Source organism: Dromaius novaehollandiae, chromosome W (genome assembly GCF_036370855.1).
Source record: "Dromaius novaehollandiae isolate bDroNov1 chromosome W, bDroNov1.hap1, whole genome shotgun sequence".
NCBI lineage: Eukaryota > Metazoa > Chordata > Aves > Casuariiformes > Dromaiidae > Dromaius > Dromaius novaehollandiae.
In genome coordinates, this window is record NC_088130.1 from 27,522,275 (window position 1) to 27,537,380 (window position 15,106).

At 37.8% G+C, this 15,106-nt stretch overlaps 1 protein-coding gene across 4 annotated transcripts in view; it reads right to left on the bottom strand.

Moving 5' to 3' along the window:
* Positions 1–15,106, bottom strand: part of LOC112985818 (COMM domain-containing protein 10) — a 111,480-nt gene that overhangs the window by 48,006 nt on the left and 48,368 nt on the right. Inside the window, exon 6 of one of the 4 annotated variants that reach the window (XM_064499926.1) lies at positions 1,666–1,684. The exons of the other annotated variants lie outside the window; for them this stretch is intronic. Within the exon in view, the coding sequence (XP_064355996.1) occupies positions 1,682–1,684 (3 nt within the window). The 3' untranslated portion in view covers positions 1,666–1,681. Of the gene's footprint in view, positions 1–1,665; positions 1,685–15,106 lie in introns of those variants that run through there. 4 annotated transcript variants of the gene reach the window in all.

The window sequence follows — 15,106 nt, forward strand, 5'->3', positions numbered from 1 at the left end:
TCTCTCCTTCCAATGCCACATAATGCATAAAGATATTTCTCTTATTCATGAATTACATAGAGACAAATATTTTTTTTTAATGAAAGTAGCTTCTAAAGTCTTACAGACTTTTATAAAAAAAATCAACCTAAAAGATTTGTTTTAAGGAAAAGGTTTGTTTTCATGAAAAGACAATTTTCGTGAAAAGACAATTTCAAGAAAACAATAAGACTAGAGCAGGTCTAACTTCTATGAAGCACAGGTAAGACGACATGAGCATCCAATAAGCTTCATGAAAAGACATACCACAGTGTAATTTGGCTCTGCATAACTCACTTCTCAAGTAACTAAAACATGCACTTTGAAATTAGTGAATTGAAATAAAACCCTAAAAAGTAGTTACTTCCCTGCAATCAAATGAGGAGCTGTTTTCACCTATACCACGCAATGAACTCAATTAAAGTAAGTAGTTGCACCTAATTTTGTGAAGAAAAAAAAAAAAAGATGAAATTACGTCACTGCTAGTAGCAGCAACTGAGTGGCAGACAGTAACCATGACACCAATTTTACAGTACTTTGAAGGATCAATAAGTAACACCCAACTAGATCTATTTCATTACTTTAGTGAGCAACTTGGAAGCTAGCCATTTTTTTTCCTTCAACACTTGCAACTAGGAAGTTTACACAGGATGTTTAACAGTGTCTACGAGTACCAAGTGTTTAAGTATCTAAAGTACTAATGAATACTTGAGCCATATGGTCAGCCCAGAATGCATATACAAAATATACCTATAACATATCTAAAAATGAATACGTTACTGCTAGACTGATTCTTACTAAATCTTTTGTATAAATGGGGTCTTCTGATTTCTGCATATTGGATTTACAGTAAATGAAACTTAGATGAAATTAAAAACACACAGACTTAGAATCATAACCTATCCACACGGCTCACAGCTTTGAATACAGCATTTTAGCAATTTACTGTATTTCTCTTTACCAAATACTTAAGAACAAATAAACTAAACATCAACTAGAAAGATAAATGGAAAATCAAACTGAGGACAATACTGATCTGGAGACCTGCTAAATGAGGAATAAAATATAAATGCATGCTGTACAGCTTTTCTCCCCGACTTTTTATTTACATAATACAGTTATTATGGCCAATATTTTAAATATTGTGCTCTGCTAACCATCTGGGATTAGGTAGAAACATAATTAATTTAATTTCCCCTATCTCCACAAAGAATAACAGCACTTTGGGTTTCTAACAAAGTACTTCATCTTATAGAAACACGCTGACCTCTTCTTTTGAGTTTCAACAACGTAACTTTCCCATCACAGTAACTCAGGGAAGTTAGTTGTGCTCTACAAGGTCAAACTCTCATGCGAATTAAAATACCCGTCACAGTTCTTAGAGTTTTGACTGACTTTTATAGTCTGCCCCTTGAGCTGGGCTCTTCCAAAGCACATGAGCTTTGAGTAGAACCACATCTTCCCGCAGTTGTGCCGCATCCATCTCCCTCTTACTTGTGAGATAGCCTTCCCTCTATGTACCCACCTTTTTACCTTCTGAACTCACTTTAGGTCTCCTTTTTCTTTACGTATTTAATTCACAAGTTGTCTGTCGTCTTCATTATCCATGACCCTCCTCAGTTTCATTTTACAATCTAGGTGTAGTTTATCAGGATTCAAGATGCTACTGTAGTAAAAAGGGACAGAGTCACTTCTGTTCTCCGTTGCAGGCAGCCCTAACTACCAAAGGCGACGAGCTAAGCTCTCCTTGGTTAAGCGTAACAAAATCATCATCTTTAATCACATCACAACAAAGAGGAAATGACTCAAATCTCTTGTAAATAACATAAGATATCTCAGGGCACTTAAACCTAATGTCCTTACTGGCTTTTCAGGTGGAAGAGAAAAGAGACCAAGGTGAAGATTCACAGTTGCAAGGAGAAGGGGAAAAAAAAAAAAAAAAAAAAAAAACCCTAACCCCATAATTACATACTTGTGTATTAGTTTCCAGTGTTCCCAAAATGGGAGGAGGCGGGGATGGCTCTCTATGCCTATAAAACTTAAAGATGGTGACCACTCACGGACAATATGGGTTTCTGACAACACAGGAGCATTTCTGTAGCACCAGGCCACCATACTACGTACCTAAGACAGTCTGAAAGCTAGATACACAAAGGCTCAGCTTTACTACTTTAAGAGGGTTATTAAGGTGCATCATCTGTAAAAGTTTATCAAAATAAATATTTCCAGTATGACTCATATTACAGTTCTGCATTTTTTCTATTAAATGAAATTTCAGGTTGAGTAGATTTCCAAATTAATCTATTAACATTCAATTCCAGTGGCTAAAACAAACTTGTCTGAAGATATGGTTGGCCAGGCTAACTCCCTGCTGCACTTGGGAGTATTTTCACAAAGGCAGGGTTACTTGTGGAGGTTAAATTGAGCTTGAATGCCCCAGAAGTTTGTTGGAAGTGCTGTAATGCCTTCCCCACTGTGCTCCAGGCCCTATCTCCCATGAGAAAATCTACAAGTTCTCTTCTTTTATCTCTCTCTCTCTCTTTGGATTGCATTTCATAATTGTTAACACAGCGCCGAAGCATTACAGTCTGCCCTGGGTGAGTAGAATAATTCTCAGTATAGAGGGGAATGATAAGATAGCTACTTAAAGACCTACTGATACCTACTGATACAAAAACAATGTATACGTGCATAGGAGCAGAGGGAGCAGACATACCTTGCGTGTGTATATACATATATATATATTTGTATATGTACAGATTTTTTAGCGTTTCTCTCAGAGCTGTCTTGTTTTTGTCTGTCTTGCCCCAATCCAACCCCTCACCAAGCAGAGTTCCTGAAAGACCCTAAACTCACAACATAGCATTTGCACCCTCTGATGTGATCAAGATTAAAACACATCTTTGTAGACAGATTTACTTGTTCAAAACCACCAAATCTTGCATTATTGTTTTTGCAATATACAGAATTCGAAAGATTAATGAGGTTTATTGGTAAGTTTATCAACAGCTTATGTGTTTCTTCTCTTAAGATTACCAACTACAGCCAATATTATCATGTTACATCATAGCACTCTGCGCCCCTCACAGAAAATTACCAGGTGAAGAAGCTACAATAAGACTGAGCAAAGCCAGAATGTGAGTAAGAAGAGTTGTTTATTTCCAGTGTTAAAAATAAGAGTGAGGAATCATAAAGAAAAAGGACAAAACACATGCTTTGTCCACTTTGGATATGATCCCTGCAATACATGGAAGTGGTATTTGCATACAGACAGAGATTCCTACTCCTTTTCCCATTCAATAATATTCAGTCCAGCAAAATCTGAGTCTTCTTTCTTAGCACAATTCCCAGCCCATCAATTTCTGTTGAATAGTTCCTGAAAAGACTGTTTCATAGGCGTTACGTTACTAACGTCTATATTCTCCAAAGCAAAGAAAGTATTCTTCACTGCTGTATGGCACCACACATTTTATACGTTATCAGTGCCACTAGACGGTAAGATAGAAACAGCAGAAAAACACTCAGAACCATCTGTAACCAAAAAGTTTTCACTCTGTCTTTACCCGTGATACAGCAAAAACACACTGCATCACACACCTGTGACCCCCACCCTGAATTATTTAAATCACTGGTGAAAAATAAACGTGAGTGCATTAACAGCAATGCAGTTCGCGTAGCACGAAGCACCCCGCTTAGAAAGCCTAAATTACAAGGGGCTGGTCGCCCGCTGCTCTGGGATGAGCCTATGCTGCATTCGGGGCACTGCTGGCAGCGCCTCGCCGTGCTCAGCGCCGGCTGCTGCTGCTCGCGAGGTCGTTTCTCCCTCTGCCACTCGCTCTTCTGCGACCAGAGAAACTGTGAGCACCTAAGGAGCCCCAAGCCCAGGGCTTGCATGAGACTTCAACAAAAGACTGCAGCACTCGCTCCCCAAGAAAGAGCAACGCATCCTAACCGCAGGCACAACTGGAGCCCCAACCCTTCAGTTTAGCTTTTCCCTCCAGTGTCTCACACTTTCAACTATGAACTAATCACGCTAAAGAGGCAGAGGGAGAGAGGCTGTCATTTCTATTTTTAAATACAAAGCAGACAGTCAGGTGCTACCAAGATGAAGGCTAGCAAGATTGACACAGATAGGATTTATGTCGTACAATTAAATTGGTTAAGGAAGCCTCACATTACTAGAGAGTTTTTCTAGCAGATTTGTAGGGGGTATTTCTGTGCAAGGAAAGCAGGCTTGAATACTGTATTTCATTAAGATATACAGCAATCCCAATGCTGGCATGTTAGAAGAATATTATTGGAATTTGGTTTTAATACTTTGGAGATTCTTTTTCATCACAAAGACTAAAACTTAGTATCTCACAAAAACTTTTATAAAATCCTTTACTTCTTTCTCACAGCATGCAGCACTAAGTAGAACTTAATGTACTCCTTAGTCCATACAGTAATTTTTAGAAGCCATATATGAGGTATCACCAGGATTTCCAATTACTTGCCTAATACAGATTTTAAAAGTAGGCCTAGACTTACAAAAACACACACATTTTACATTCAGAAAAGTTCAAAAGACATTCAGAAAGATTTCTAAAAGTAATTAATGGTTCTTATGACACTGAAAAACTCGTTTTCTTCATTTGGAATTCCCACCAAATCATGCAGTGATTTAACCGATAGCCACAGATCCTCCAGTTCCAAACAAAAAAGACTGGATTTAGTTACGGTCACATCCGGAAGCAGACAGCCCAGGCTAACGCCCTATATTCTGAAGGAAACTAATATTTATATTACAGAAATGAATGTCTTAAAGTAGGAACTTCACTAAGTCATATGATACAATACTATATGGACATACTAATATATACAATTTAAGATGGAAAAAGATAAGATTAGTGCAAAATAGTGAGGGCTTTGCTAAAAAAAGTGAGGTGACAATGTGGGAAGAAACTATTGGACTAGAGTGAGGTTAACAGCGGCATTCCTTACAAAGTAATTCTCAGGACTGACCTTATAACAAAAATGGAACAAAAAAAATTGGATCACAATAATGAAAGTTGATAATGACAAAAAAACATTGGGAACTATTGTCAGCACCGAGAAAGATCAGAACATCATACTGCACGAACTGAGTAGTCTTGGAGAACCAGAGTGGTAGTAATGATAAAATGTAATAGCACGAAGTCAAGGTCAAGCGCTCGGGGAAGAGCAAGAACTTCTCCTGTAAGCTGGAGAGTCATCAGCTGGAAATAACAAAGGAGGAGAATGACTTGGATGTATTAATCAATCAGGATGAATACAAACTGTCATAGCGATGCAGTTGTGAGAAAGGCAATTGCAATCTGTAGCTGTATCAAGGGAGGCATTACCAGTAGAGATAAGGATGTATTAAAGCAGTTTTACAAGGAACTGGTAAGATCTCGAACAGGATACTGGAATTCAAGCACCTTCTGCAAGGCGCTGAGGAAAGCTGCTGGAACGACCAGGGAAGCAAAGAGCAGGATGGCACAAAGAATACTAAAAGAGTCTGGTTTAATTAGCCTAGTAAAATGAAGGCTGAGCGGCAGTAAGAGTGCTCTCTCTAAATAAATCAGGGATATAAGAAAAGGAAGGAGAAAAGCTGTAAAGCTATAAGCAACATGGGCACACAAAAAGTGGATATTAATGAGCATGGTTTGAAACTGAAATTCCTAATCATAAGATGAATGACATTTTGGAACAGTTTTTACCAGAAGTAAAGAGGCAAGAATCTTCACAGGAGCAAGAGGCATTTTTGTAGGGTGTTATACACTATTATTGTCTATAGAAGCTGGGCTCTTTGCTTGATGGCTGGAATATCCCTGGCAGTCCTGTTTTCTACAGGCAGATGCCACTTTTTTGACTGTCATTCCTTCTATGCTTTCTCTCCTTCTGTGTATAGCGCAGAAGAACAAGACAGGTTGCACACACTTTCTTAGAAAGCCTCCTCACCTCGCGGTATGTCTTAGCTCAGGGACTCTAGGCCAAAGGTTGTAACACTGAAGTTTTCAGATATAACCACTGGTGTACTTAAAGGTGCAACCGAAGTTCTGTTCTCAAACAAAAAGCTGGTATATTTTTAACGTGCGCAGTACTTCCCAATGCAACGACACCAGACAGGGACTTTATATAGATCATGCTGTTCTCTGTAATTAACCAGGCTGCAAACTCCCGCTCTTTCTCCCTATCCTTATATTGTAATCCGATAGAAAGCTGGTAATAAACTAACATCTGTTCCATGCTACATTGTAGAATAAACCGAATCACAAGTCAATCACTTTAATGTTATGTATTTAATTTAAGGGCTCCTGCAAGCTCGCAGTATTTCTACCTGAGCAATTTCTGCAGAGATTCCAATCATTATTGAAAAGAAATGCAGATAATTTTGTCATTTAACATGTCAGTAAATATTTCATATTAAACACAAAAAACTGTGTCATACCAATGATAAATTTTAGTATTTAATGTTAAAAAGTTCATGAATTTTCAAATAAAGTTCCAGATTGAAATTAAATAAAAAACACCCCTCCAATGCTTAAAAGTAGTACCTTCTGAAAAGTCTCCTTCACTGAACTTAGTAACTTTTTTCAGCATTAATAGGATCCAGCTAAACCATGCACATGAACAGCTGCAGACACCAGACAGTAGCTTGATACGCTATATTACATTCAATTATGTATCTAAATCTTTCCAGTCTGTACACCAAATTTGCAATATTTAAATGAAACTACAGTTGGCATCCTAGCACAGCAGTTATTTTCAGATACAGGGGCAGTGGACTACCAAAATACTGCTCATCTGACCCAGAAGTTGCATGCTTGCTGTTGAATAGCATCGTGGTTTGAAAAGCCCTATGCTATGAAAAATCCACTGGCCAGAAATCCAGCATACCTCGCCACAGGCTACCTCAGCAAGGACCCCAAGGTATCTGGCGCTCTAGTTATTTACACTAGCCTGGCTAGCACAGGACTGTGCATCTAGCCAAGCACTTCTGTAGAGAAGTCCCAGAGTCCTCCTGTTCAGGCACCTCAGGATTTTTATCCAGTTAGCTGCAGGAAAATCGATATACCCTGAAACTGTGGAGAGAAAGTTCACGACTACAATATTGAAACCTGGCCTGCAGATTCAAAGCATGAATTAGCATGGGCCTTGGGATTTTATATGCAGATCTAAACACTGGCACGCAGGCTTAGTCAAAAATGTGAACTGTATGGACCACTGACATAACCACAAGCTCTTCATTAGGTACTATCCATGCCAGGCATGAAAAGTAATGGGTCCTCTACCTAGGGATAGGGGAGCCATTTTCATTCAGTATGAAAATGCGATAGATATATTAAACGTTCAATCACTACATCAGTTCTAAACTTCACTTAATCAAACTGCATAAATTCTTCTTCCCCAACTTCAACCACTGTTGCATTGATCTACTGGTCACATTAACAGATAACAGGTACTTTTCCTTCCAGTTCACTAAGTATTACATTTAGAGATACCATGCTAATGCACAGATCCTAATTACTTCTGCTACTGAAAACTCAATGCCAGTTTTCATAAGCACGTAAGGCCAAATTTAGCTTGGGCAATTATGGCTTTAGTATGTTATTCCCTTGCTAGCTACCTTTACTCGCTTTCAGCTATATTCATTCACATCTTGGTCTCCGCACCATTTTATTCTCAGTCCTAATAAAGAGACCTTAAGTAGGGGCATATGTCATTTATTTTTAATAAAATGTAACTGGTTCCATCTAATATGCAGTCCTGTCCCGATGCATGCATACAGTATAAATAAAAACATATTAAGGGAAATAACACGGTGATCAGGGAGAGAAAATCAACTACAAACACCCTCATGGTATGAGAGATACTATGAAAGATAACTTGGTAGGGAATAAGCACCGTGATGCTTCTAAAGATACCATTCCTGGAGAGAAAAAGCAAACTACTGGTCTTTCAGGACTAGGTATACTTAGAACACTCTCCACATGGACTATATTGATTTAGAGACGTTCCTTATGTAATAGCCATCTGTAATGTTATAATTAGACCGAGCAACATACGTGCTGGATTCTTTTTGAATTCTACAGGCACGCAACCCTTCACATAACTTGCATATTAGATGCCTTTGACAATGACCCCCCCCCCCTCACTTTGTCAGTTGTCATTAGAGGTTTAATGCTATTCTTTGCTTAAACCTTTTTTAGTCTTTGAAAACACACAGTTAATAGTCTCAACGGGCACTCATGTTTTGACTGACTCTCTAAAAATCACTAATTTACAAAAATTATATGATTACTGAATTTATTTGATTCACTAATTAGCATTAGGAAGGATTTTGAGGCAACAAGTGAAGAAATAATGACAACTTGAATTAATGTTTTTTCTAAATATCACCACATTAGAATTATCTTTAAGCAACCAATGAAAGTATTGATTTTCTTTTCTACTGTAAGTTTTCTTGCTAGTACTGTCCTGGAGAGGACATTCTTGTTGGTGTAAGAGCTACAAAAAGACAGTATATTGTTTTCCCAATGTAGGGTTTTGCTCATTAGTTTGGCATCAATGCAGAAAGGAGTTTTTATTTTAATGGCACAGATTTTTAAAAAAGATCAAGATCCAAGGAAAAGCTAAAATAATACAACCACTTTCTAAATGAAATGCTACTGTCAGAAAAATCTAATAATTCTTCTTTCCATAAATTGCAAGAGAATAGGAGGGGTTTGGGGCAAAAAACAGACACCATAAAGATATTAATACAAGAGAATACATTTTTAAAAATTAGCATTTACAAAAGATAAAGAACCACAAGTTTAAACACAGAGTATTTGGGTATAATATCTTGTGGAAGTCAAATCGGGCATTTACAGTGAGTTAAACTACAGTACGCATCTGCAGAGTACCTGCAGTGAATCCGATCACGCATGAATCCGATCACACTAACTGTTACCACTGTTCAAAGCTGTTACTATCCAACAACTTTTTGGTGGCTATATGGAGTATAATCTCAGACTAGTGCCCTAAAAACAGGTATCTGCATCTCCAGATGACCATTACTATTGGCACTTTTCTGACAGATTATTTAAGGGCTCTGTCTCTTTTTTGGAAGTGATTCATTCCATCCAAACCCAGATTTGAAGTACACGAGCAAAAAGTTGATAGACAACATGTAACAACAGATATTAGGGCACATCTCCATGGGAATTTGTTAAGGTTTCTGCCTTCGTATGCATCCCTGATCATCACCTGCCTTATAGATGCTCCTTCAATACTCAGCTAGAGCATTGCTTAAAAGAAATCTAGCAGAAGAAATTTCTTACTCCCAGATGATCCTCTGGCACAGCTAAGAGGACAGTTTGTTACAGGCAGTAAGAGTACACAGCAAGAAGTGCCTGTTCTCCCACCATCCACCTGAAGGAGTCCTTCAATAACCTCAGCACATCACACACCCAGAGAAAGTTCAGCACGTCCTTTTCTATGAGATAAACATGACCATCTGCAATGAAGCACACGTCTCAAGTACGATGAAGATCATGGTTCAGTATTTAGCCTGAAGTAAAACATACATTAAATCATTATTACTTTGTACTACTCCTTCTTCTCAAGATGGAATAAAAAAAGAAGATAAGTCATCCCAAAAGCAGGAAAGCTGCAGCAAACAGCACAGCCTAACAGCACAGAAAAGGACCAGTTGGGGGAAGCCTCAGGGCACCAGCCCAACCAGGGAAGCACCAGTAACACAACCTTGTTGCGATAAGGCAGTTGGCAGGGCAACATGATGCATCCTAGAGCGGGTGTCCAGGACCATCCCTCTAACTCAAAGACTTGTGCGATGGTTTTGAGATATCAGAGAACGGCTTACTGTAAACAGCATCCAGGCTTCAGGAATCCTAAGCAGTAAACCTTGATAACAAATAGCTCAGCACAAAGGCATATTGCACAATACAAGCAACGATACACCACAGATACACTCAATATCCCATTTTGTGGATGCTATTAAGAAAGACTTCAGTCTTCAGGATAATTTCTCTCGAAAACATAAACATCATAACAACCTTAACATCCTTGCACTTTAATATAAGATTTACCTTTTAAAGCTCTGAAATTTGTCTAGTAGCAGCAGGCTGTTGCTTAGATTAAAACAAAAAACCCACCATAACCTAAGACCAAGAGCATGTTTAAGCTGCTGCTATTACAGCATTCCCTATAAAGATCCAGTATGACACTGAACTCCAGCCAATACATCACTGATAGGAAGCTGACCTAGAATAAAATTTACAGTAAGAACATTAGAAAACTCAAATTAAAATCAGTGTTGTATTAAAGTGAATTTTCTTGCTGTATTTGAGAAAAATATTTTATTATTCACTGTTTGTAACAGTATTGCGAAAGTCAAGGGTCTAACCCCAAAAGACACCCATGAAACTGAAACAACTTGCAAAAACACCATTTTTTCTCATTATTATTGAGCTTATAGGATATTTTTTAAAAGTGCTAAAAACTTATGAAGCAATTCCTCTTCTGCTCCGTAGACACTGTGAAAACTTCAAAGCAATGTAAAAGCTTCGATGGAAAGGCAACGTGGCTGAGCTCTTTCAGACAGAGTTCTCAAACTAATTAAGCTGAGATACAGTAGAAGATGCTACAATAGAAGAAAGCAGATGAACCTGTAACTGTATTTTAACTGAGCACACTGTAGTAGAATAATTTTTTCCGTACAGCAACTAATGCTTAAGGGCATTTAGGAAAATTGTTAAAGTAATTGGAAGAATTAAGTAGGCCACAACTGCACGCACTTGTGAAAGGCGGACACTGAGATAAGCAGCTTAGGTACGTTGATAAAACTGCCCAAAAGTGGCTGTGCTTCGTATTTTTATGAAGTCAGTTTTATTTTCTGTGTGCTGAAGCTTTACACTTTGATTAGAACCAACTTTTAATTGTGCTGAACCTATTTTAAAACAGGACAGTTTTAAATGCAGTATTCTACTCTGCCTGGTTTTAGTGGCTTTGGATACTAAAGCTCGTCCTGTAGCGCTTTGCCACCTATAGGGTAGCGACAGTACTGGCTCAAACAAGGAGACCAAATGCATCCCTGAAACGGGAGCGGATGAGACACAAGACGCTTCTCTGCTGCACAAAAAGTGCAAGTGTGGATACTAGGGCTCCACACTAAAACTGCTCCCTACTTGCAAATAAGTCACACAGAAGTGAACAGGTTGTATGTGCCGAGTTTTCTCTACCTCTATTGTTCAGGATCTTTCGCAGTTCAAAATTACAGTCTGTAAGCAGTCTCTCTGATCTAAAACATAGTTTTAAATCTAATTAAAGGCGAAACACAAGAAAGTGGAACAAACTCGACTACGTAGAGGAAAACAGAGAAAGGGTGTTTACTGGATTATGAAGGCTACCTGCGTCATGGATCTTTATTCTGACATGAACATTTGCATTTTTAAGCCTTTCTGTGTTTCTGCTTTTTAAAAAATGCTTATACTTACTGAGTGATTATTTATTTTTCAGTGAGGGGAGTTTGGGGCTATTTTTTAAATATAGCCTTGATAGAGTACAAGGCAGATATTTCTTTCAAAATGTCAAGACTATCCCAACAGAACAGATTTCCATGCACAGATTATTTGGGCTTTAAATATTTATGATCATTTCAAACTACAAATGAAAATAAAACAGACAGTTATATCGACCCATGCTGGATCTGCATCACTGAGCACATGAGTAGCAATACCGTCCAGCTCATGTTTTAATAAGTGTTATACAACTTTCAGATATCACAACGCTGAAATCTTCAAACATTTATTAACGTACCTCATGAACATATTCTAATAAATTCTTTCTTTCTTGAAGAAACTAGAGATAACCTGCAAAGTGAATCCCTGATCCGAAAGTTTCAGTTTTTTAAAAGCTGGAGTGAATTCTGATGTGAATCTTATGGATTTTTACTCATCATTCTTTTCAAACAAAAAAAAGGTTCACAATTTCCCAACAAAGAATTACTTCTGATGAGGAATTCAGTAAGAGTAATGTGGATATCGGTGCTCAACAGCAGCACTGCAAACAATCTCATATTTCTAGCCAGTAACCATGGCAAAGACTGTCCTTTCTGACGACAAGGACAGGCACTTAATTGACAGTTCAAAAAGAGCTCACTCCTCTTTAAAAGAAATGAAATTTAAGATTCTCATGTGAAAACCTGGGTGAAAAAAAGCAAATTGTAAAATTCATGCTAAAAATACTTTCTACATCTGTTGCATTTGTCTCTTTCAAAAGTATGTCCGCACACACTGACTTCTACTTTGTGAGCAGCAAGCAAGGGAAGCTTGTTCCACACCCAAATCTCAAAATACAGCACAAGGTTCCAGGATTCTCCAATAGGACAATGGTTTCTGGAAATGGAAGTGAACCTAATGGAAATTTAGGAAAAGTGAATGGAAGTAAAAGGCCACAGAAGCAAAAGTTACCTTAGTCCTGAATGTTTGATTGTTCTCCACATTTTTTATTTGAAAAAGTATTTTTATGTTCTCATATTCCAGTAAGTTATGAAAGAAGATTTATTTATATCTTGTAGAAAAATGAAGTATTTCTTGAGCTCAGCATAACAAATTTGTAAGAAAGACTTCAACTCTATCACAGTTATACATGAAGACAATCTTTTGTCTTCATTGTTAAGCTTTGCTTTATGGTTATTTTATTCTGCCAACCCATACTAAAATAAGCTTTACTACTCATAATAAAACTCGGCAACTATGAAGAATCATTTGTACACTTGTTCCTCTTACCCTAAAATTCTTTGCTCCTACACATTGAGTTAATTAAAACTAAAAAACTTCTAAAACATGCACTATGAACACATTTGAAGTTTATGATGAAGGAAAATGATGGAGTGTTTACATCTTATGACCTTAAAAGTTGATTTCAATAATAAATGGTCCTCTACAACTCAGCATCAGTGCTAGCAGATCTGCAGACTGCCACTGCAATGTTAATAAGGTATCAGCTTATACTTTTTTTTTCCTTTAAAACCTCTGGTGGTAATTAAAACAACCTCTAATTTAGAGTTTAATTAAGAAACAAGATAATGGGATAATAAAAGTCCTATTTTAAAAGCTTAACATTTTCAGTTTGATATCTCCAGTCTATTAGCAGTCTGTTCAGTGCTTCTTTCAAAGGGGCACTGGCAAACTCCATCCTTGGCTCCCCACATATTTAAGTTAGTTTCTTTCCTGATGCAGAAGTGGGAGTGATTCTTTTTTTAACCTCCTGAAGCAAGAAGCAAAAAAGATTTTTGGTGGTGGTGGGAGTTGTGGGGGGGGGATTTTCCCCTCCCCGAGATATTTAGCAATGCAATACTTAATATTTGGCAGCTTTGAAAAACTAAGTTATTGGACTAAGTCTCAATGCATGCAAATATCACCCAATATTTTAAACATGAGAAACCTAATGGGCCATCTCCTATTCAAAGATTTTGCTCTCTTATGCTTTGTGTTGTCATTACACTATCTGCTGTAGATTACACTGGGGTGCTGCTGGGTACTCCAAATTATCATTAAGTCAACTAGCACACACAGTACAGACATACCTACATACTTTACCAAATTTGGCTTAAATGAGGAATCATCATCAGTATCCATTTCACCAAGATAACTGATGATTTTTTCTTTACCTACTCAACATTTTCTACAGAATCATAATAAAAGTTTTCTGTGTTTTTCCTTGCTGCAGCAGGAGAATACAATCTCTCTCTCACTCGCTCTGTTAATGCTAACGCAGAAGCTGAATTTAGGTCAACTTCACCAATTATGTTAACCAATTGCTCACTCAGGTGTCACCTCTGTGGATGCTGACAGGACGCCATGCAGGGAAGGTCCCAATGGTTTCCTCTTAGAAGAATACTGCAATAAAGACCTGTGGAATTTGAGCACTTATCTCTGCTCAGCTTGCCATACAAAGTACCGGTATTTTGAATTTGTGTTGGAAAAATCATTTGAAATTATGAGAAATTTAGGGTAAGATTTATGAAACCAAAGCAAGGGAGGAAACCTCAGATGAGAAAATGTCAAATTTTCAAAATTACAGTTTTATCAAAAGGGCACAATTGAGCCTGACAAACTAAACACCTTTCAACAAACCATCACCTAAATTTAAACAGATAAGCAGGTCAAATAAAAACAAAAACATGAGCAAAGGAATAGTGGAAATCCAGGACAATAATTGACAATTAGCTTCTGTGAGAGTCAGATTTACTATGTTGTCTTCATCCCATTTTGCCCGAAAGATGGAAAAAATCAGAATTGTTTTACCCTAACTTTTGAGCGTGAGATTATTTCACTGCACTCTACTCCATAATATTGCAGTATGGAGCATTTTCAAGCAGTATTACAGCAAAAAAATCTGACAGCTCTCAGAGATGAAGGCGGGCTGGAGGTTCAATCAGTATGCAAATTAAGAATTAACTCAAGTCTTTATCTGTTTGCACTGAGTGAAGAATTAATGAAAAGCCATAAGCACAGGGCTCCAGATTCAATTCTTTTGGCTGGACAGGAAAAAGGAAAAGCCACTACATATTTATCTTCTACTTTTACAAACATCTATCCATCCCTCAATCCAATCCAAAAATATGACAAACAGCAGCAGGCTTTTTGGGTTTGGTTTCCCCCCTCCCCCGCCATGTGCTGTCCAGTTTGTGGGGTTAGCATATGACTATTGAGAAGGGAAGTTTTATCTACCAACACATCAACTCCACAGTTGTAAAATCTCCAGAGGAATCTCATCTCATAAATAGAAAAGTTCTCAGTAAGACATCATATTCACCTAACACAGACCACCACCACACAATTTCCAGCCATAAGCTGTGCTCTACCTTCCACAACAGAAAAAAAAAAAAAAAAAAAGATAAAAAATCAAACTTTACAAGCCAGCATACATACTGCAGGTTCTCAACCACACACTGGGGAGATCAAGCTTTATTCTTACTAACTTGGAGACTTATTCCAAGACCACGGGAGCGTTTGCAACAAGTCGACTGATTTGCAGACAGAGCACCTTTTCTCTTTCCCTACCCACCATTCAC